This window comes from Pseudoliparis swirei, chromosome 15 (assembly GCF_029220125.1).
Source record: "Pseudoliparis swirei isolate HS2019 ecotype Mariana Trench chromosome 15, NWPU_hadal_v1, whole genome shotgun sequence".
Lineage (NCBI taxonomy): Eukaryota > Metazoa > Chordata > Actinopteri > Perciformes > Liparidae > Pseudoliparis > Pseudoliparis swirei.
Window position 1 is genome coordinate 12,907,209 of NC_079402.1, and position 24,473 is coordinate 12,931,681.

The window sequence follows — 24,473 nt, forward strand, 5'->3', positions numbered from 1 at the left end:
GCCTGTGATTGGCTGGCCTAGTTCCCGTGCGCGCTGTCATTGGGCAAATGTTGTCAAGGTGACTGGCCAGACTAGGAACTCCCAAATACAAATAATAAATAATATTCACTTCATGTTATGAAACGCAGTGAGGTCGACCTGCTGCGGAGAGGCCGAGCAGCGAGGTGTTCACGATGGAGTCATCTGCTCGTTAAATGAGTGATTCACCCCACATCAGCAAACCCTGGAAAATGACCTCACAATCTCCTTGAGTCCCATGATGTCACCAAATGGGCTTTTTTGTTGCAAAACCCCCCAAATTATTCATCTTTTTACTGTAATGTTCAAACAAGGAAACAGCGTCATATCGTTTGAGAATGGTATCTAGATTCGATCATAATTGCAGATTAGTTCTATGCGTATCGATGAATCAAGTCGTCGTTGCAGCTCTAAAGTGATTGAACACATTTTCTTCAACACTGACAAAATTAAATAGAGCCCACGGTATATTGAACATCTTTAATGAGTAAAATACCCTCTGGCTTCATATATACATACATAAAATACAATAAGTCATCTGTATCAAGTTAAAATGAGTAACTAGGCAGAGCCGGTACAGTGAATCATCATTGTCCACAATGTTTCCTCTGTTGCTTCTCTTGGCCTACATGTGGAGGGTAAACAAACCGGTGCAAGTGTGCCTCCGCTCTCATTAGCCATTGGGATGTCGGGATGCCTGCCCTCAATTATCACTCCCTGCCTGTAAGGAGATCAGTTTGAATCCAGTGAGCGATGATGGGTGAAGAACAACGGGACAAAGTTGAACAGGCAACTGTGGCATCTACAGCAGCCTTGGAGTTGACAAAGTATCCTTTCTTATAAATGTGGTCATCCTGAATGGGATACATTTGGCTCACACTCCTCCGCTGTATCATTTGACTTTCTGGTTCTGGTGGTCATCTCGTCTCCGGAATCCTTATCAAGACTGGACTCCTGCAGACTCTTTCCCAATGTCTCAATGGGCAGGATCAAGGATGCAATGCAGCCCAGCAGACTAAAGCCACAGTAAAATGACAGGGTCCCATACACCGATGTCCTGAGCAGCACCTAGAACCACGACCCAAAATGTGAAAAGCCAGGTGGAGAAATGGTGCTGGAACTCATTTTGAACACTTTGGAAAGTGCCAAGAGAGATGGTCACTTACCTGCGCCACAAAGGGGGTAATCAGGGCCCCCACATTGCTCATTGCACTTGAAGTTCCCATTGCTAAGGCTCGGATTTCTGTAGGGAACACCTAATAAGAAAAAAGAGCATTTTGTCCAGTTTCAATTGGGGTTGTCCTCGACCAAAGAAACTTGATTAACACTCTTTGCTATATACAACAGATCTTTAGAACTACATTTCTCCACAGAGTAATACAAAAACATAACTTCAAATATTGTGTTTACCAGAAATGTCTTCATGAATTTCATCCCAATAAGTAATTCAAATTTTAAATAACTAATTTAAATCATCTAAAAGCAAATGTTAACTTGGCAAAAGACAAACCTCTGATGTGTAAACAAAACCAACTTGGTATCCTCCAGAGATGAAGCCCCTGGCTATAAACATGCAGATTGTAACAGCTGTCCTGCATGGACAGAGAGACAGAAACGGACCGGTAAGAGGTCAGTCCTGATGTTTTATATATACGTTTCAATGTGACACAACAACACAAACACACAATTACCTCCCAATGCAAGCATACATGGGCAGCAAGCTCAAAGAGAACGCGAAGAAACACAGAGCCAGGGTCTTCTTCCTGCCAATACGGTCAATTACCAGAAGGATGCCTAAAAGACCTGCAACACACATATTTTAAATGTGGCAGTAATAAATTGAAATGAAACAGTGATAAATAATTACAATTCAACAGATCATGAAGAAATAGAGATGAACCTCTGTCTCTGGGCTCAAAGCTGTTCTTGGCAACAGCTTCATAAATGGTGAAAACAACCTAAACGTTTTAGTTACATACCACAGCACTGACAACATGTTAATAAAGAGCATTTTACCTGGGAATTCTGCTGTGCTCGTCCAGAACAGGTCTTTGTAGTCGGCTATTGTCAAAGATTTGCATTCCAGTGTACAGCTTGGTTCAACCTTGCCCCCTTGCGTCGCTATATGAGGAGGAAGGATAGTTTTGTTTTGGGAGTTCCAACTGAAGACGCATTATGACACAAGGGGGCTGTTACTTACTCTCACATGAATGTCCAGCTTGGTACAGCTCAGACGTCAACAGCACGATCCCGTAGTAGGAGAAGGCGTTTACAAACCTTTGGATAAAAACATCATACACGGTTCTAAATTGTGTACATACAAGTGAAGATGAAGCATTAACACACAAAGTCGGATTAACCTACTAGAGGATTTTAGAGGTTAAAATTATTTCAAAATCTGGTGCTCCCACTCTGTGCATTGGGTGCGTACGCAAGCCTTTAAGTGCCCATCATATAAAGTGCACACAGTAGACGACTCAGCACTTTCCTGCGTCCTAGGAACCAACCACTACTCGGTAATCCAGCCTTGATTAAATAATCCCCTGAGATCGAAATACCAGATTAAGTAAAATTGACAGCGAGGAGAACATGTTTTATTCTAGCTCACCATATAAACCACGTGAGAAGAGTAGTCCTCCAATACCGGGAAGTGAAAAGAGTTTTAATTTGTCCATGTCCTGCCTGTGAAATAAAAATGACAATAATAAAAGGCTTATTTATGAATATCAACAATTAGGCATTGTATTGGAAACGTGTGTCCTTTAAAGCAGAACCATTTGTAACCGCACCTGTTTATAGACGATGAGCTTCCCTTGAGGCATGGCCTTGCCATTCTCTTTGGCGATGCGTGCTAAGGTTGCCATGGCCTTGTCCGTTTTTCCGGTCAGCACATGAAAACGGGCACTTTCAGGTAGCCACTGAAGAACACATGAAGCTCAGTTGCAGATTGATTCTTGGCTGGTTTTTATTTCACAACCAACGTACTCACAGAGAGGAAGCAAATAGCGATTGCTATCGGTATGGTAGAGAAGCCGAGCAGCCACCTCCAGCCGAGGGTGGGCATGGTCACCAATGCCAAGAGGACCGCAAACACAGAACCAAGTGACCAGAATACCTGATGCACACAAACACACCAATCAGGAGGGAATCAATAAGCACTGCACTAAAGTCTAGCAGTGATAACAAAACCAGCACAGTACCGCGATCAGCAGGACGCAAAAGCCTCTCGACTTCACTGGGAGGAATTCTGAGTACAGCGTCACCCTTAAAAAGAGACCAAACGATTATTGCAAATCATTTTGTGGCTACTGAAATGTGCAGGTCTGTTCACTGCAGGCTTCAAGAGCGGGGGGGGGGAGAAGCAGTTGAACTTACGACTGAGGAGTTCCTCCGAGACCGAAGCCGACGAGGCCTCGCAGGAACAAGAGCCAGCCGTACACCGGAGCAAAGGCACTCAGCAGGCCGTAGAACAGAATCCAGATCATACTAATCTTCAGACCCTGTTTACCACAGAGACAAACACACAAGTTAAACATCAAAACATGGAGAAGAAAACATTGAAATTATCAACAACCCAAATATGAGACTCACTGCTTTTCTGCCGTAGATGTCAGACACATTCCCGATTACAGCTGAACCGACCGACGTTCCCGCAAACACCACCTGAGTCAATAAAAACAACATGACAAGATCCTTAGAGAGAAGATTTTCACACATTTATATTCATATATTTTGTGGAATGTAAAACTTTGATATTAAAGTACAGAAAAGGACTTCACCGATGTTATGAGGGCCACCTGATAGCTTGGTAGCTTCCACTCACAGTGCAGCTGGGGGCCCAAGATACTGAGGATCATCATCACAATGGCGTCTCCGATCTGCTCTCAGAGAGGACGAGCACTATAAGACATCTCGAATCTGGAGGTCAGAGTGAGGACTACTCTTCTGCATGTTTTAGGATTCTTACCCATGCCAGTCCGGTGAGGACTGCCATTTTCCACTGGAACTTTCCAAAGCCGAATGCCTCAAGTGCATCGTCCACTGTAAAGGTTTCTGTAAAGGGACAAGACAGTCACTGCAATGTCCCTGTTAAGAAATGGAAGCGCAATTGCTCAAGAATCACAATATTGATATTTGTTTTTTAGACATTAAAAAAGTAAAATAATGATGTTCAAATAATACTTTTGCCGTGAGCTTAGAACTGTCTCTTTAAGAGCAACAGGAGCTGATTAGATGTCATCACGTGAATGTGCTGCAACCCACAGGCCTCAGATCAGCACAAAAACTGAGTTTGTTTAAAAATAAGTACATCTTTGAAGTATCGCTTCTTTTACTAGTATTTCTATTTATTGCTGTATACGTTGTACTTCTATTCCACAGAGAGAAATACTGTACTTTTTACACCACTACATTTTTTACGCAGCCATAATTACTTTTCATTAAAATATGTTGTATTGTTATAAAATAAACTACAAAAAAGCAAATCAAATAATTTAAATGATATCTACACTGTCCAACTACAACATTAAAGTATTGTTCTCATGTCAATACATCAACAATAAGTATTCAATGATATAATACTGAAACCCGTACAGAGGTATTTCTGCTGCATAATAAATGTTTACTTTTGACACTTCAAGTACATTTTATTATCAGTACTTTTGTACCTTAAGTACATTTTTGAATGCAGGTCTTTTACATTGCAGTATCGCTACTTTTACTTTGGTAAATTATCAAAATACTTCTTTCACTGCTGACTGCAGGTCAGGTGATCTACACTGCGACAATGTAGCTTTCCTCAGCTCATATGCAAACTGTCTCTCACCGTTTCCCTCACAAAAAAACAAGCATAGTTTTAGGTTGCGAAAAGAAAATCTGCATTTAAAGGCCACCTGGATGATTGTGTGATTTTTCACACAGACGTATACAATTAATAATGTGTATGAACTACAACTTAAAATTGCTCTACAGACCCTCAGTTTTATGAGATCCAGTTCTGGATGCAGACTTTATTTCCTCTGGGTCGACTCTTGCTGAGGTTGTGACGCGGATCTCATTGTTTGTGTCGTCCTCATCGCTGTGATCACCACTTAAAGTGAGAAAAACAGGCATTATTAAGCAGAAACTATTAAGTTTCAAGTACAATATGTCACCATTTATAATAAAATGAATTAGCCTCAGCTTGCATCGCTCTGTGCAACACTCAGTGAGCTTGGGACCCAGTGAAAACATGGGAGGGGTAATTCAACAGGGGTCTGTTGACAGAGGAGATGTCACTTCCTGTATTCTGGTGCCTTTTAACAGGAGGTTTGATCCTTGTATCTGGTTGTACTAGCATGAGAAACAATATGGGCACATTTTGTAATTGCATCCAGAGGAGGTAGTTGGTCCCAAATCACATATTTAAAAGATATTAAAATAGGAGGCTTGCTGGAGGAGCTATTTCGGCACCCTTGGCAAATATAAGAGGTGTGGCACGCATGCAGCTGAAACAACATAAACAAGCAGGACTCTACAAATGTAGCGGTTTCTTTTGTATTTATACATTTGAGTTATTTAAGATGATCCAACATGTGATCAAACTCTCTCCTCTTCACATATTGTGTACACTCCTGTTCTCACTGCATTCCTTCATGACACTCAGCTTGATATTCTGTTTATTTTCTTGAATGTAGGCTTTAACTTATTACATCAATCACAATGTTGTCTTATATTAAACTCTAACTTGCTGTACTTTGTGTTGTCATATTGACAATATATATAAATATATATATATGGCATTAACTAATGAATAACATTAATAGTTAATATATATAAGTTGTCTGGGACACAGTTCTAATCCTCTGAATTATTCCTATAATTAATATACAATTAGGCAGGGAAAGTTAAATTTTTTTTAATGCCTGTTACCTCGACTCCTCTCTCCTCAGTGGGCGGGGCTAAAACACGAGGAGGAGGCGAGGAAAGCAATCGAGTTATTGTGGGTAATTTCCTCTGCGAAGTCTGCAGAAATATGCGGAAGAGGAGTGCATACAACATGTCTGCGAGATGCCTGAGGCGCTTTGCCAGTTGACAATTGGAAAGTCCTAAACTGTCCCGTGAACGCAACTCAACGTCTGCGAGTCCCCAACATCCAGATATTAATAACTTAAAAACACTGCTTTAAACCAATTGTCACTCTTTGACAGATTCGCCAAAACACGGGATATTTTCTACTAAATGTCGACCCACAGCATTCTGGTATATGAAGACAGCGGTACCAAGTACCTAGTACCAGACATACATACACATGTGAGGAAATACAAAAGTAAATGGCTGGTTCTACCTCTCTCCATGATTTCGCCACCGTTTGTATGTAAACGGAGGTATTCTGCTCCAGCTGTCCATGTCAGTTACGCGTCAGGTGAGATTACACCACACAACGCGCAGGTGTATTCATTCATCAGACATCAGGTGCAGGCTCCGGTTTCACTGAGACGCCCAATCAGAGAACATCCCTCAGCCATAATTATTCAAATGTTCTCGAGATTTATGTAAACAATAAGTAGGGATGATGAGATGTAGAACATGGTGATCACTTTGCATTGTTCAGCTTGATCATGTCAGTTCATGAATATTCTGGTATTTTTTTTGATTGTTTCCAGTATTTCAATTACAATCACAAATCTAACTGCAGTAGAGAAACATCAAACTGCAAGTTAGTTCATATTCACACATGGTGATAATTACACATCCACTGCCTATTGCAGTGGTCCCCAAACTACGGCCCGCGGGCCGGATCCGGCCCGCCTCCCCATTTGGACCGGCCCCCTGAACAATACCAGAGACGCGTTCCGATTTATTATTTTTTTCACCTGGCCCGCTGCCGTTGAGATTGCAGTGAGACGCGGAGAAAATGTGGAGTGGTGCTCTTCGCAATAGAACATCTTTGATGGGACGTGTCGCGTCTCGGCCAATCAGCGTTCAGATGTCCACAGCGTTTGGGAAGTTAGGTTAGCTTGGATGTTAGCCCACTACATCTGCTGCCGTCACGCTGCACGGTGTAGCGATACTAACAAAGTACCCGTACGTTAAAAACGATGTGATTTAGCATATTTTTAGAATCGATACTTCATTAAAAGAGCGATCAGAGCGCACGCGCTGCTTCGCTCCGTTAAATGCTGTCTGCACGCGCATGCGCTCACAGCGAGTGGCGCGCGCATCCAGGATTTTTCCTGGGTCAAAATGAGTCTTCGGTGCTCTCAAAAAAAAATGTTGCGCGCTGTGCGCGCACCGTCTGCCCGTGCAAGTCGGGCTGTTGAGTGAGTGATCAGCAGCTGGCCGCTCGGTCCATTCGCGCACCTCACAGTTGCGTATTGATCAGACAAGAAGACACGCTTATCAACTCCAGTGTTATCCCTACTATTATAACAGGGTGAAATCTCCACCCGCCACAATGTAATTCCCCCCCCCCCATATTTTTAGTATCGATACTACATTAAAAGAGCGTGAGTGATGCGCGCGCACCACTCAGCCGTGATGCGCGCGCACAGGTGAGCACACTCACTTCTCACTAGCACCCCCCCCGGCTGGCCCTCCATCAGACAAGGCAAACGTTATGTGGCCCTCACAGGAAAAAGTTTGGGGACCCCTGGCCTATTGCATCACAGAAGACTTGTTAAGGCCTGCTGCTCCTATAATACCGGGCTTCGGGTTAGTTACTAGTGCAGCAAACACAAATAAACTGAAACCAGTGGCTCTATAGAACAACATATACGTAATACTATACAACAGGATGCTCTGCTTAGGTAAATGATTCACAGTTAATAGAAAAGTACATGAGTTTTTCTTTGTAAACGAGAAGCATTCAGAAACACTGACACAGTCCCCGGTACTGAGATGGAAGAAGTATCAGCATCCCACACAAGTACAAATAAAAGATGTATTAGCAGTTAATTTGTCTGTAAAGTTTGGACTTCATATTTTTCTGTTCCTTTCGCATTATTCTAAATGAAACGATGTGAGATGTTTAGAAGGGAAATCAACTCATAGACAACATGAAATCTACAACCCCCGAAAATGGAAGCCATATATATATATATATATATATATATATGTGTATATATATATATACACATCTTTATCTTACACTTATATATTATTTATGGTTCTTAAAAATGTAGCTATAGCTGTTCGATAAAAGTATAGTGGAGTAAAGAGTACAATAAATCCCCTTTAAATGTGGTGGATGTATAAAGTAACATCAAAAGGTAAGTATAGTAAGCTACTTGAGTAAATGGTAGAAGTTACACATTTGGCTTATTCCAATTACAAAGAAAGCACACTTTGTTATTACAATGCTATGTTACTTTGTACACTACATACTATTGTCCATTAAAATATTATAAATGTATTACCAGTTGCAACATCTAGTTGCATTATATTGGAGAGAAGACAGACACCTCTACGGACGATATCTACGACACACAACTCCCACCAAAATAATCTAGATTGATAAATAATGCCAACAGGGTAAATGGAAAAATATATTTAATTTTGTATTATTTTGGGCTCCCAAAATCCGTGATTTCAAAGCCTTGTCCAGCTGTTTACTGACGTCATGTTTAATGAAGAGAGAGAGGGAGAGATATTCAGGGAGGCATCCTCTTTGTGTTGTATTGAAGCTTTCCGTCGGCACCTCTGCACCCGTTCAAGTGAATACGGCCAACCTGAAAATAAAAGCGGTCGAAAAGTAGGACACCGCGAGGACATGCTGAGGCTGCTGCATTATGGGACGGACATAAATACAGGTAGGATATACAATACATCCTCTGGTCACATCAGCTGCTTGGCCGGACTCACGCAGAACGACACAGAACCTCGGCAGAGCTTTTCTGAGTTGCACAGAGGACCAAGACATGGATTCAAAGGTAAATACTATCTGCTATACATGCGTAAAAGCTTTGACATATGGATGACCTTTTCCATTTGCATGCACACATTATGAAAACAGTGATGCTATGCATTAGTTATTGTGAGATTTGTTCCCTGAACGCTCCACTGCTGAAACCAACAGCCTCACAGCTGGGTTTAGCCCTCAGAGTCCTGCCCCGGCCACAGTAAGCCGTTTGCTCACATAAATAAAGGATTTGTTGAAAGTTTAGTTGTTTGGGACTAATTGGGCCTGTGAATATTTATTTGGACAAGTGGTGGATCGAGGACACTGTGTGATCCGCCTTGCCCTTCACTCTTTAGAAACACGTTCGCAGTCAATGTCTTATTGGACCTCGTCTTTCTGTAGTTGATGTGGAGATGTGGTCTCGTGTTTGAGGTCATGCTGGACAGTGTGAGGTTTGAAGACTTTTTTATTGGTGCACTGTGAACCCTCTGTGCAGGGTTGAGGTGGTGCACAACATGAAAGGAGATACTTGAGGAAGCCGTCGTTTGTGTTATCATTAAGGGTGAGCATCTAACCTCAATAGTTTTTGAAGATTTATCAAATCTGAATACTCAAAGTACTGAAAATGAACAACTGGTTCTCAGAAATAGAAAGGAATTGAAAACTGCTTCTTCTTTTTTAATCGCTACCAAGTTCACATATCAAATATCCCCGGATATAAAAGAAGAACTTAAAAAAGTAATAAAGCATCCCTAATTATCAGCCGTTTAGTCCTGTTATGATATCGTCTTAATCCGGTTTAACATATCAAAATAGTAGGTGCAAAATGGAGGGCAAACATACAGTGTCAATATTTTCTTTTCAAGCAGAAGTTGCCGCTGCATTTATATTTTAACTGCACAGTGGCTTAAACCAACATAGGATTGGTTTGTTGAGATATGAGGCGTTGCCATCAAATGATACTGTTTTTTTTCCATGAGTGCCCTGTAAATTGTTTTGGCCCCCATAGTTCATCAACGACTGAAACCTCTCAGTATTTGCATAATTAATTGCATTTTGTTAATGTTAATTTTTCCAGCATGCTCTTATGTTTCACCGTGCATTTTGTGCTGATCTATGATTTATGTCGGCTGTAGCACATGGGGACAGTGGTCGTCTCCCGTAATCACAAGGTAGTCGGTTCGATGTTGCTCCCCGGATGCTTCACTGCGGCCCATTGCTCCTCAATAACTAAGGAAGGGTTAAATGCAGAAAAGAATTTCCCGACAGAAATCAAAAATGGATATATTATTATTATTATTATTATTATTATTATTATTATTATTATTAGGTACGATGCCTTTGTTGATGCTTACAGGAAGCACAATGTTACATTTTAAACAGATGGAACGAGAGGGCAATGTTACATTGCCCACTGGATGTCACACTTGACCTACAAGACAAAGATGAGGGTGCAATGTTGTATTATTGTGATATCAATAAACAAATACAATTAAAAGAGTACTATAAGTACAATGGTCTATCTTCATCTGTTCTCTCTCCCCACATGTCCTGTTGCCACTCCATAATATGAAGGCAGACGTATACAATAGTGGATGTTTATATACAGTATGATATACACAATCAGTTCAGTTCCATGTTACAGTTTAATCATTTAAATACACATTTTATTTTTTAATTGAGGTTTCTTTTAAAATTCATTGAAAACCGAATGCATCACAGTTGCACATTACTCTAGTTCTGAAATAATCTGTGATTTTGACAGGTGGTGTCACCAAATAAAGAGTAGCTTGATCCAAAACTGGACTCGTTGTTGTGGCTCTAATGAGCAGCGAGTAATTAGTTTGAAACGCATCTGCCTAATCAAAGACCAGTAATCTAATACCTGGGCTGTAATTTTGTGGAGAGGAGGGTGAGGACGGGTCTCCGGGAGGATATTGTTACTCCATCCTTGTATTACATACCTGCACACACACACACACACACACACACACACACACACACACACACACACGGAAACACACGCACGTACACACTCTTCCTTAAACACATAGAGTAGCTGTTCATCACTCAGGTGAAGCGGTGGATGAATGTTTGCTGCCTGGGCTCCATGAATGTTTAACCAGTGCTTCCAGAGCCAGGTATCTCATTACTGCCTCGTTACCTGCAGGGACGCCAGCACGGCAGGAAGCAGCAGTGCCACACTCTCCTCCTCCTCCTCCTCTTCCTCCTCTTCAGCCGCTCTGCCCCGGGTCAGGGTGACTGGCCACTATTTGAATCAGGGGCCGATGCTAACCTGAGCAGCAGAGGAGACAGTAGATTATCGGTGAAGGACCTGTGCTGACAGAGAGGCTCCACGATGGGAGAACTCATCGGCTTCTAGCGCAGCCGTCACAGGGTCTGTTGGTCTGAGTGGTCCACCCGGAGGATTGAAGCTCAAAGTTATTTGGATTTCTCAGGTTCATCACACAAGACTGATTCAACCATGGCCTTGGAAGTAAAGGAGGTAATTACTTGAATGTGGCTTGTGTATCTTGACTGCAACTCTGTTGCACTTTAAGATCATTTTAAGGGATTTTAGCATCTCAGGTCTTATTTTCTTAATAATGAAAAGAAAGAAATTACAGCTAAAAACTCCAGATGTTTGACTGCAGTTAAGCTCTTCAGAGGGTTTTAGCATCTGAAAGCCAAGTGTTTTTGTTTTACAGGTCGCAACTTTCAATGTTTCAATTCACTCTGCTGCAGTTTTTAATGAAACATATCCGAGGAACCCAATGTACGTTACCTTCTCAGCACTAAACGACAGACAGACAAAGTTAGTGACGCTCTTGTGAATATAGTGTATCATTTAGCAGTTAAAGAAGACGTTTGTTAACAATTGGGGGAGAGCAAAAACAGGGCTAAAAAAGTAAATATTGGAAACCAGGTTACGTAAAACACAACTCCAAAATGAATGCTTATGTTGCCCTGTATTTGCTGGACACATAATATATGAATGTTGTGCGTTCAGTTTGTTTTACTGACCCGAAAATGAAATGGATGCTGCTTTAAGTAAAAGCTAACCATATTTTACGATCGAGAAGTAAAATAAAATGTCATCAATTTAGCGATGCAAACATAGCTAAACAGGGTAATGGGTTGATAGCATGTGACTGCATGCTTGTGTGAAACAGTAGCATCAGAGGAGGTACTGGACCTGACCGGTGTGATGGAGGCCTGTGACGCTCAGGTTTCTCCAGACACCTGGAGTCTCCTAAATGTGTGTTGCCCTGGGTGATGTGTGGTGTCAGTCAGTGGCCCACTTGGAGCGCTATCTCTTTCAGGAGCCTAACGGCCACTTTGTGGCTGCGTAACAGGATCCTGCACCATACTGGATGGACAGGCACAATGGAGCGCCCTCTCAGGTGATGGTCTCCGGGTCAGATAGACTTTCCTGTTCCGCTGAAGCCTGGCATCAACATTTGATGTTTATTGTAGTTATTCAGGTTGGATTTTTTACGTGTTACCTTATACATGCGACTATAGGCAGGGGTGCACATAACTTGTTCAGTGAGTTACTCAGGTGAGTACCGGGAGATGGTGTTTGGTACTCACTCCATATGTAGCGTCAGCTTTTGTGACGGCCAGCCACCTACGGGGAGGGGGGGGGTGCTAGTGAGAGTGTGCTCACCTGTGTGTGTGTGGGGGGGGGGGGGGGGGGGGGGTGCAAGTGACTTTTTTTCGTCCCGGTGTGCGCGCACACGCCGGCATCGGAGCTCTGCGGCGCGGGAGACGGAGAGCCGAGAATTGTTAACGCGACACGTAGAGACAGAAATGACATGCTGCTGGTTAGAGACGATAAATATCAGATCGGTCAAGTACGCAAAGGCGCGAAGTAACACAAGTGGCATTACGCATTGTTGATTATTTCCGCCCATGCGTACCTGCGTACCAGTTATGTGCACCCCTGACTATAGGTCAGTGGTTAGCAGCTCTGCTTTCAATCAGAAGATCGGCGGTTCGATTCCTCGCTCACGGACCTGGTCGATGTGTGCTTGAGCAAGACACTTAACCCTGAATTGCTCCCTGTAGTTGTGTCTATGATTGTAAGTCGCTTTGGATGAAAGCGTCAGATAAATGTTTTGTTCATATCTTAACGTCTTGAGCACCGTCCATTTAACATCAGATGTCAACGTATACCAGGAAAAGCCACATCTCATCTTGTTGCTCTCTTCTTAAGCAAAACTGCCAAATCTGTTCGTGTTGTTTTACCATCTGAAGTTTGTTCAGCAGAGGTCACGTTTCCTCATGATGGCAGAAAATCTTGGCCCTGCACTTTGAGCCCGGCCGACAGTCTGCACACACAGACGCCCGCAGAGTGCCAACAACAGGGCAGAGTATCTGAGTCAAATCGAGCCGGCTTGCTGCTTTACCAATTCTGTTTGCTTTTGCATTTGATGTGAGACATGCAAACAACAACAACAAATTCATCAACGAATAGTTGGAAGGCCTTCATCAGGTGTTATTTACAGACACGTGTGATGAAATCTAATGTAGAAAAATCATTTGGTCCCTAGTTTTAGTGGTGCTGCTCTTATTTTTTAGGTTAATACCATACGCCTGTATTAAAGGTACTATAGGTATTTAGAAGCACCTTTTGAAATACCTCAACTTCTCAAATTATAGTGCTGCTACCAGTTGTCGGACTTTTCTCTTATGTTTTGTAAATAAATTTGTTTTATTATTGTGTTCTGGCTAATGAGGGTGACTTACAGCTTTATATTTTATTAATTACTATGTAAAATATACAACTGATATTTACTGTTCATAAATATATGGAGGGGAAACAAAAACATGGGGAAATTGCAGTACATTCTCGAAATAAGGTATTTTTCTTTCCCAAATAATGGTGAGAAAATAGTCTTTTTCTTTTTGCTCGGCTTTTCATCATGAAGCCATTCAACTCTTTGTGATTTAGATCTGAAATCCCCATTCGTTTAAAAGTTACACACAGTTAACGGTCATGCAAGTATGATGGGGTAGAGTAACATCGAGAGTAACTTATTTATCTTCAAGCGCACACAGACAAATACATATTTCAAATGATATTTGCTTCCTCTGTTGTGACCCCACTACATTATTGATGGTTTCCTATTAAGGGAAGTGGAGACTGTTTTTTTTTGTTTCCGGTCATACGACTGTCCCTCAATAAAACCAGATGTTCAGTTCACAATAGGCACAGATGCACACTCACAGACACATCAGGTTCCTTCAGGGTAAGTCACTTTTTCAACTTTTTCCTGTAAAACGTTATTGAACATTTGGTGTTTTTTCGGGACATGATGTGTTGTGATAGTTGGCTGTGAATTTCTGCTCGGTCAGTAGAGTACAGCCTGTTTTACTGGAAAATGATTTGTGAGTGTCAGTTACTACGGCGACAGGTCAACTTGGCAGTAATGAGAGCCAAACTACTGACGCGTAATACCGGGTGGCTCTTTCATGGCACCGTAATTAAAGTGCATTGCATTGGCTGATTATTTCACCTGACACTTTCTTCAGTTGAGTATCTTTAAGTGGCAGATCATTTCCTGTGTTTATACATATTTAATTGACTATAATGACTTCTAGATGCCACTTGATTAAGTATTTGTTTGTGCCAGTTATTGTTTCATCTTGTATTAAACTGTGGACTATATGACGCTTCTGGTGCAGGTATTGCGAGTTTGTTCGGTTGTTGTCCTGAAAAACAACTGATGGCTTTCTAGAGAGAAAGGAAGCAGATTAGATAGTGATGGCAGAATTTAGATTCGGTACGTGAATGGAGGATGCAGCCAAGGCCACAAACTGACTGGAAGTCACAGATATAGGGACAGACAGGCAGGACATGAGGCACTCACTGGGAAAAAATACATCCCAGATCATCCATGATTGTGAGCATGTGTTCTTAAGTGGTGACAACCTCAACAAAAACAGATAACGTTTGGGGAAAACAGGACGCAAAGGAAAAGGATGGGACGTATAGGCCTGGTTTTGGAATGAGAACTGGGCCTAAAATAACATCATATCTATTGCTTTTGTTTAAAAGAGCAATACATTGTGTTATCAAGGCCTCGTAATGTGCAGTTTTGGCATGTCACATTGTTATGTTGCAATAACTTGGTTCCTTGTCACGGATGTGTTCCTGCACATGTGCAGAGCCTGGAGGAGCGCTGTAACCAGATGCTGAGGAACATGGAGGCCTCGCTGACAGCCCGGGATCGTGTGGGCATCCAGGATTTTGTTCTGCTGGACGCCTACACGAGCGAGAGCGCCTTCCTGGACAACCTGAGGAAACGCTTCCATGAGAATCTCATCTACGTGAGTCTTCCTGCGGAGTGTAATGTTATAAAACCCGACTTGCTCTGTTACTCTCATTAAACTTCATGCCCTCGACCTTCAACCCTACAAGGTCGTAATGCTGCATCTGCTGAATAAGGTACATTGTGTTGCTGAGGCAGCAGCTCCTGTTCTTTCCATTTGCACAGTGAGCAATCTAAAGGTCACCGGTGTCCATGAGGTCATGACAAGTGATTAACCAAACTTATTGCTTTTGATAAGAGGAACACAAATACTGATCAGCAGAGTGATACATGCACACCACACTGCTGCAAGCGTTCCTTTAATGTCATGTAACGCTTGAGAAAAACAAATATCCTGTATTATCAAATGTGCACGTGTTGCAGGACATGACTTCCTCTCATCTTCTTTCCCTGCAGACCTACATTGGAACTCTCCTGGTGACGGTCAACCCGTATAAAGAGTTCGACATCTACAGCAAGAAGCAAATGGATACCTACATGGGTGTGAACTTCTTTGAGCTGCCCCCTCATATGTAAGATTTTATAAATGTTGTATTCATGTATGTTGTGTAATAGTGTACAGTGGGGTGGATGTCTTGTTATGGAATTTTACAATTTTACCAGATGATGAATCCTATACTGACTTTTCATCTAGCGTTATCATCCGGTCAAAATTCGGATTTCACCAAAGCAAAACCTGAAAAACTGAAGAGAATCCTATTCTCATCAGCCTCAAATGTACTTTGTGTTTAGTCTTGATAAACAAAACTAAGATGTGAACATGATGAACACTTTAATTGCTTAAAATCGTCATTGGCATTGTGAGGTTGTTAGCATGCTGATGTGAGCATTCAGCTAAAAGTACCACTCTACCTAAGTACAACTTTCAATTGCATGAAACATTATCACAATAGATTGAAAAGATAGGATGTCAATGTGACACAAGAATGAATTATAAATGCAAGGCGTCATGGTGCTCAAGCAGTTCAGGAGTCTCCAAGAACCTTCGATGACGAGGTCCTTTGTTGCAGGTCATGCTCAATCTCTCTTGCCTCATCATCTTTCATCTTTCCAGTGTCAGCTAGCTATCCAATAAATGCATTGCAACAATATGGAGTTACGCTTTTGGCCTCTTGTAAAGAAAAAGTGGAATTTATATTCTTTAATGCATAACTTAAACAGGAGAATTGAAAGCTACATTGTGTTTAGCAATAAAAAAAAGTACTTCCCTCCCTCCTCATTGGGTCCTACTCTTGGATGGTAGATGTATAAGTATGTGGGAGGGGATGGTGGGAATGTTGGGTGGGTGTGTATGTGGATATGGATGGATTTGGATGTGTGCTGATTTTATTTTGTTGTAGATATATATATATATATATATATTTTTTTTCTCGATGTCAAGGACTAATCTGTTTGTGGAAAATGCAAAATAAAAAGTGATTTAAAAAAAGTACTCTTAGCCGAGTCTGACTTCCGGGCTAACGTTGAGCTATTACTATACTTTCAGTTATGCACTGGCAGACAACGTCTTCCGCACCATGCTGTCCGAGTTCAACAACCACTTCATCCTGATCTCAGGGGAGAGTGGGGCCGGCAAGACCGAGGCCTCCAAGAAAATCTTGCAATTCTACGCTGTCAGCTGTCCAAGTACCAAACTCCTGAACAACGTCCGCGACAGGCTGCTTCTCTCCAACCCAGTGCTTGAGGTCAGTGACATGGTTATGTGTACAAATTCTTATGATTATTAGGATAACATGATTTTGAAGGCATTTAACGGCGTTTTGGTTTACACCATCAAGGCTTTCGGAAACGCCAAAACCCTAAAGAATGACAACTCAAGCCGCTTTGGGAAATACATGGACATCCAGTTCGACCACCAGGTGGACTGAAATATATTCACTACATTACAGTCCAAAATACAATACCAGGACGATATTCCACAGTGATGGAATGACCTCAGGGTTCACACCAAGGACTGATTTATGATTAATTAAGACTTACATTTCGCTCTCAGGGGGGTGCAGTTGGTGGTCACATCCTGAATTACCTGCTGGAGAAGTCCCGCGTGGTCCACCAGAACCACGGAGAGAGAAACTTCCACATCTTCTATCAGCTGGTGGAGGGAGGAGAGGAAGAGCTGCTTCGCTGGCTCGGCCTGGAGAGAAACTGCCAGAAATACCGTTACCTGGTGCAGGTTAGCGGAAAAAACACTTCTTATATCGGGTAGAACAAAAACTTCTTAACTCAGACATTTTATACTCTGTCTCCTGCAGGGTGATTGTGCCAAAGTTAGCTCTATCAACGATAAAAGTGACTGGAAGATGGTGCGGAGAGCCCTCTCTGTCATAAAGTTCAGTGAGAGTGACATTGAGGTGGGCGTAACCGTAGATCTTCACACACATGGACACAGCTTTGTTTAAAACGATGAACCATACTTGTTGCTGCTGATTCATGACGTATTTCTTTCTGGGCAGCACCTGTTTGAAATAATTGCCAGCGTGCTCCATCTGGGAAATATCAAGTTTGAAGCGGATGTTCTAGGATACGCCTCTCTCAACAACAACCAGGAGATGCACTGGGTGTCAAAGGTGAGGCCCCCCCCCCCCAAAAAAAACACCCCACTTTATACGTCTCCATGCAACTCTCTGATGGAGACCAGGAAGAGAGATGACATGTGTTTGCCTGTATTTGCTGTACAGTTGCTGGGGATTCCTCCTCACGTGCTCCAACAGGGCTTAACCCACAGGAAGATTGAAGCCAAAACAGAGGAGGTGACTTGACTTATTTGATTTTATTTTAGGTATAAAATGTCTTTAACTTGCGTGTCGTAAATCATCTACATTATTCTGATGTTAAAGATGTTTAGTCCCTTCTCCGTGGACCATGCCGTGTATGCCAGGGACGCCCTCGCCAAAGCAATCTATGGCCGCACTTTCAACTGGTTGGTCAACAAGATCAATGAATCTTTAGTTAACAAGGTGAGAAAAAAAGCATTCTTCTCTCTTTCTAGTCCTGCACAGCCAGACCTGTCTCATAAAGAACACATAAACGGGGAGTAAATTGGGCTCATGAGATTTTAGTAACCCTGAGGCAGCCATTTGATTGGTTGTGAGTCTGAAAACACACAATTGCGTTAACAGCACATCTGCCAAATTTGACTTTGCGCAGATTTTTTCCACCTCATTGTCATTTTATTTGTTTAAAGTAACACTTTAAAGAGTGAGGCCGAACTTCACAAAATCACACAATTTTTCATGTGAAGAAATCATATCTGTGTAAACCATCTGTAGGATTCCTCCAGGAAAACAGTAATTGGCCTGTTGGACATCTATGGTTTTGAGGTTTTCAACGTGAACAGGTGAGATCCTGCACAGATGAGCTGATTCGAAATGAAGAATATGATACTAACAGTGCCTCTGATTTATTTTAGCTTTGAGCAGTTTTGCATCAACTACTGCAACGAGAAGCTGCAGCAGCTTTTCATCCAGCTGACCCTCAAGTCAGAGCAGGAGGAGTATGAGATGGAAGGGATTGAAGTAATAACGCTATTAATCCGTGCATGTTAATGTCATTTGTGACTCACATTGCAGAAATAAAACTCACAATAATTTTTTTTTTTTTGCACAGTGGGAACCAGTGCCATTTTTCAACAACAAGATCATCTGTGATCTCGTGGAGGAGAAACACAGAGGAATCATCTCTTTATTGGTAAAGTTAGGATTGCGTTATGCTCCTCCAGAAAAAACAAATAGTAAACTCGACCACTAAACTAAAACTGTATTCACTGAGTTATTGATGCTCGTCCTCTCGTATAGGACGAGGAATGTTTACGTCCTGGAGAGGCCACAGATCTCACCTTCCTAGAGAAGATGGAGGAAACGATTGGTGGTCATCCTCATTTCGTCACGTGAGCTCCACAGTTTGTTTTCGAGAAAGTGCACATTGTCTACGCATATTGAGAGCATGAATATCATAATGACTTCCACTACCTTCTTGCAGACATAAACTTGCAGATCAAAAGACAAGGAAAACAATGAACAGAGGAGACTTCCGCCTCTTGCACTACGCTGGGGAGGTTACATACTGTGTTGTAGGTGAGAGATGTTACACCTCTGTACGTGGAATGATTTCTGTCTCTATTACAACGTCATTAACAGCAGCACGAATAGAGGACCCATGAAGCCATGAACAAGTGATCTCACATTTTCAGTTCTCAATATGCAGTCAATAAAATACTTTCAAACACTTATGTCAGTTTGACAAATTACCATTAAAGTGACAATATTTCTCCCCACCATTAACAATTACCTATATTTTTCAAATGATTACAATGTAATTAACACTTAACATGGCACACGCTTAACATTATTAAAATTATAGATTAATAACAAACTAGCCAAATAAATAACATGAATCAAAACAAGTAGCCTAGCTTGAAAAACTAGCATGCTATAACAAAGTGCTGTAAAACCTTCAAGGAGAATTAACCTTCATAATATCATCAGATTCATAGAAAGTAAGAATTATGCCAATTGTGTTTATTTTATTATCACGTTTACACTATCCCTATTGAGCGAAGCACTGCTATGGACTCACCTCAAACAATTATGAACATGCATCAAATAGGGATTTTTGGTAAAATGTTTAGATTATATTAATTTAATTACTTGTGAATTCAACTTTACATTTGTTTAGAGGAAGAATGTGTTGTTGCCAAAAGAAATACTGTACTTTTTGCTATTTTATAGTTTTACTTTGTTCTTTAAACTTTCAGGATTCTTGGACAAAAACAATGATCTCTTGTATCGAAATGGGAAAGAGGTAATTCAATTTAATTTGGATATTATGATACCAGATGATACACAAATGTCTTACACTATTTGAATCACTTCTGATATCCTCTGGTCCCACACAAAACCCTGCAAAAATATAACATAAAATATATAAATGTAAAGCACTCTAACATTACATAATTATTCATGGTATGTACCATTTTGTCTGACATGTTGGATGCTTACACAGTTTTCTATTCTCCTTAAGGTCATGCAACAGTCCAAGAACGCTATAATCAAACATTGTTTTCCTTCTTCTGAACCGGACAGCAAGAGGAGACCTGAAACTGTAAGAAACGATTCAGATGATGACGTTCAATGACTTGATTTACTCAACTACTATCAACACACCATTGGCACCTTTCCTGTGACTCTCCAGGTGGTGACTCAGTTTAAGAACAGCCTCGTGGGCTTGACTGAGATCCTCAGGTCCAAAGAGCCCTGGTACGTCCGCTGCATTAAACCCAATGAAGCCAAGCAGCCAGGTGTGTCCCAAACGTCCTCCACTTCTAAAAAAAGACCCGAGAGACCCAGCTGAGATCATGCTTTTTACTGTATGCTCAGCCTGCCGTCAGCCAGCAGACACAGTTAGACCAGACAGCTTCCACCCCTGAACTCTTTGATGTCCCCTTCAGGACGCTTTGATGATGTGTTGGTGAGACATCAGGTGAAGTACCTGGGGCTGATGGAGCATCTGAGGGTCAGACGTGCTGGGTTTGCTTACCGACGCAAATACGAGTTATTCCTCCAGAGGTAGCTAAGCACATACTTTCACTCTTTACAAAATGCATTTAAAGTTTCTCTTTTTTTTTGCAGAGGACCTGTTTAATTGTTGTTGCTGTTATTCTGATCAAGTATAAAGCTGTGTGTGATTCCAGGGTCCTCTTCTGTGCTCAGGTATAAGGCTCTGTGTCCTGACACCTGGCCCAACTGGAAAGGTACGGCAGCAGAAGGCGTGCGGTGCCTCATCAAACATCTGGGCTACAAACCGGATGAGTACAAGATGGGCAGGTAGGCATGTGGGACTGTATAGAGGCCACAGACTTTCTATGAAGGGTTCACCTTGAACAGGAACTTCTCCCTGGTTGACTTTTCCCCTCAAGGACAAAGATTTTCATCCGGCACCCGAGAACTCTGTTTGCAACAGAAGACACCTTTCAGGTCTGCAAACATAGGCTAGGTGAGATGTTGTTCTGTACATTTACTTGCAATTCTACATGAAGCATCCTAACGCTCCCGAGGGTGGAAGTGAAACTGTCATTGTTGCAGCAACAAGGATTCAGGCCAAGTACAAAGGCTACAGGGTGAAGGAAGACTACCTGAAACAGAAAGAGGCTGGTGAGTGTGAACCATGCAAACTGATGTGTTTAGAGGCATAAACTAAAAGCTGCATATGCATTTTACGATATCACTTTTTATTGCCTTTTCTTAACTAAATAGCCACGAAGATCGAGACCTGCTGGAGAGGTCTGCTAGCCAGAAGGGAGCGTGACAAGAGGGCATGGGCTGTCAAGGTCATCAAGAAGTAAGTCCACACAACGACAGAGGAGATGGTGGTACAGTCTAATGCGGTCCACGTTAAGAAGTCACCCGTCTATTGATTTGTTCTAGATTCATTAAAGGTTTCATGACTAGAAACCAGCCGGCCTGCGTAGAGAACAGTGAGTACCTGGCCTACGTGAGGCAGAACTACCTCACGCGTCTGAGGGACAACCTTCCCAAAACACTCTTGGAAAGAGACTCTTGGCTCACCCCTCCGCCGATAATGCAGGAGGTTGGTGATACACGTGTTTGCCTCATCTGTTTCTAGGTATACGGTTGCATGTGTGAGGGCACAAGTTGGTGATTTTGGGTAATGGCTGCCCCCTGTGAAAGGTGTCAAACTGTATTTGTTCTAGTTGTCCCAGCTGTTGAAGAAGCTCTACATTCGCCACATGGTGCGGAAGTACATCCGAGGAATAACTCCACAGAGGAAAGCTCAGGTACAATAATTAAATAAAGAAAATCGTTTGTAGGTAACACTTGACTCTCGGACATATTCACTTGATTACTTTCTTTTACTTTTTACTATTTTTGTTTCCAGCTTCTGTTAAAAGCACGGACGAGCTCAATGTTCAAAGGAAAAAAAGAAAACTACCCCTTCAGTGTTTGCAGACCGTTCATGGACACCAGAATTAGTAAGACTGCTAAGGTGTTTTCTTTTCATTGAGTGTATAAATACAATAATATAGAATTTAGCTATAATACTTTAAAGTAGAGCATACGTACAACATGATAATACTGGATAATGGCCTGTGGAGACTGCAGATGCCAGCAGTACTTTACATGAGTTTACATGTATTCATGCTCTACCGCCTTCAGAGTGTTGCTTTCAAAATGGGGAATAAGTCTCTCCAGAGGGTGAAGAATTAGCAACAGTCCATTTTAATTTTCAAATCAAATAACGAAACCTGATTATGCAATCTGAGCTACTTTGTGAGCTGGTAAATGGACTATTTTGCAGATTGATAAGCAAGTTATAATGGAATTACGGAGATTACAGTATCGTGTTCTCGTATTCAATTTGTGTGTGAAATCCTCCCTCATGGCTTCTCTTATTCTATTAAGATGGACAAGACATAAGCGTCAAAGTGCTTCAGATGATACGGCATGAGCACGTCAAGGTAAACTAACATTGAAATGTATTTAGCTTTTTTTCTCCCTTTCATCCACGCTGACCTTGAGTGTGTCTGCCCGTCCCACAGTACAGCGTAGCGGTGGTGAAGTACGACAGGAACGGGTTCAGGCCTCGTCTCCGGCAGCTCATCCTCACCCAGGAAGCCGCCTACCTGGTTGAGGAGGCCAAGATCAAGCAGCGGATCGATTACATCTCTCTGAAAGGTCAAATGAGCATCATCATCATCTGAACGGAGATCGACACACGCGCTTGAAACTTGCTATTGCAACAGGTTTATTTTTGTAATTATAGGTGTCTCAGTCAGCAACCTGAGTGACAACTTCCTGATCCTTCATGTTACATGTGATGACATGAAGAAAAAGGTAGACCTACCAACAGACTGGTGTCTATACACAATATACTTTGAGATCTGAACCAACACCGATCCGATTCCAGTGTTTCCTTAAAAAGCTGTACGTCTCAGAGAGACTGGGATCACTCCTTCATGTGTAAGGCAACATCAGGTTTGACTTAACTAGAATTGGACCGATATCCGACATCAATATCGGTGCATCTCCACCTCAGACTCGAAAAGCAATCATTTAAATTTATTCTAGATAAACTGAGAACAAGATCAGATCGGAAACGTTACCTTTTGAATCTTTTCCTTCAAGGCTTAAAGATGATACAATCCCCACATCTAACAGTTTAAAAGACACCATTTGTTCTCTTAGGGGGATCTGGTTCTGCAGTGTGACTACCTGTTTGAGGGTCTGACTAAGCTGAGTCTTATCGCCAACAAGCAGAACTGCATCAAAGTGGTCCAGGGCAGGTACAGACTCTGGATTTATGTAGTAATATTAATCAAGCAAAAACGAAGGATGTGCCTAATTGGATGTGAAACGGTTGCTGCCGCTTGCAGTGTGCGATTTGACATCCAGCCTGGCAGAGAGGGCTTTGTGGACTTCAAGAGCGGTCAGGAGTCTATGGTCTACAGGGCAAAGAATGGCCATTTGATGGTGGTGAGTGTGGACATCATCAAAGCATCATGTTAGTTATCTGTACCAACAACTGACCAAGGTCTTTACTTTCTTCTTCAGGAATCAACCAGGACTAAGTCCAGATGATGCTGCCAGTGATGTGGGATGATCTTGCTGCGTATTTTAGAAACAGCCGAGTTTCTTCTGTAATCCTGCTCCATGGTTGTTGCCAATTGTGTTTCATGTCAGCTAATTTCTACTGTTTGCATCTTTATGACAATGTTATCCAATGATATGTACGCAACCATTACACTGCCAATATCTCCATAGAGCAGACACACAACTAATAGTAGTGCATCTTTGGGTCTGCTTGTTCCTAATGTCTGGAGTTTAAAACATCTCGAAGCGAACAAACTCATCCAAGCCCAGATTCAAGGAAATCTACCATCCTTAATATTAATGGAAGTGCTTGTAATCTTTTTATTATTATTCGATGTTTCTGACATCCTGTGTAGATGATAACATGATAAACATATGTGTGCAGCCATGTTTCTAATACCTCACTCATGTTTTACTGTAACATTAAAAACTTGTTAAACCACAGACACTGCATGTGAAAAGTATTTATTAGGGGCACATGATGTGATTACAGAGCAAAATACACAGGCACTCAACATTTCTAAAGAAGACTTAACAATTATATCTTACTGAGGTGACTCCTGAGCTAGCAGCTCTCCCTACTCCCTACTACTCCCTACTGCCGGGTAATGAACCCTTAAAGGAAATCAGCAA

General features: G+C 41.9%; 2 protein-coding genes across 3 annotated transcripts; one reads left to right on the top strand and one right to left on the bottom strand.

Moving 5' to 3' along the window:
- Window positions 1-483: 483 nt before the first annotated feature.
- Window positions 484-6,596, bottom strand: svopb (SV2 related protein b). 2 transcript variants are annotated; one of them, XM_056433307.1, is made up of 16 exons: window positions 6,344-6,596; window positions 4,992-5,107; window positions 3,986-4,071; window positions 3,798-3,896; window positions 3,610-3,681; window positions 3,394-3,518; window positions 3,219-3,282; window positions 3,008-3,133; window positions 2,808-2,936; window positions 2,627-2,700; window positions 2,219-2,295; window positions 2,035-2,139; window positions 1,710-1,821; window positions 1,529-1,610; window positions 1,185-1,274; window positions 484-1,086 (listed from the first exon to the last, which is right to left on the bottom strand). In XM_056433307.1, the coding sequence occupies exons 1-16, from the start codon at window positions 6,403-6,405 to the stop codon at window positions 868-870; spliced, it is 1,638 nt and encodes a 545-aa protein (XP_056289282.1). In that variant the 5' UTR covers window positions 6,406-6,596; the 3' UTR covers window positions 484-867. The 2 variants fall into 2 exon arrangements, with proteins under 2 accessions (XP_056289282.1, XP_056289283.1); XM_056433308.1 differs by lacking the exon at window positions 3,798-3,896 and having other exon boundaries at window positions 6,344-6,595.
- Window positions 6,597-14,101: 7,505 nt separating this feature from the next.
- On the top strand, window positions 14,102-24,288 carry myo1hb (myosin IHb). The gene is made up of 32 exons (XM_056433302.1): window positions 14,102-14,151; window positions 15,071-15,232; window positions 15,631-15,746; window positions 16,721-16,919; window positions 17,013-17,093; window positions 17,228-17,407; window positions 17,487-17,585; window positions 17,688-17,801; window positions 17,913-17,984; window positions 18,072-18,191; window positions 18,504-18,571; window positions 18,644-18,749; window positions 18,841-18,921; window positions 19,029-19,120; window positions 19,213-19,307; window positions 19,988-20,034; window positions 20,254-20,334; window positions 20,425-20,530; window positions 20,681-20,798; window positions 20,943-21,056; window positions 21,149-21,225; window positions 21,315-21,383; window positions 21,486-21,570; window positions 21,657-21,819; window positions 21,944-22,027; window positions 22,129-22,222; window positions 22,653-22,708; window positions 22,790-22,925; window positions 23,014-23,084; window positions 23,436-23,533; window positions 23,624-23,723; window positions 23,802-24,288. The coding sequence occupies exons 2-32, from the start codon at window positions 15,095-15,097 to the stop codon at window positions 23,826-23,828; spliced, it is 3,087 nt and encodes a 1,028-aa protein (XP_056289277.1). The 5' UTR covers window positions 14,102-14,151; window positions 15,071-15,094; the 3' UTR covers window positions 23,829-24,288.
- The last annotated feature ends 185 nt before the right edge of the window (window positions 24,289-24,473 follow it).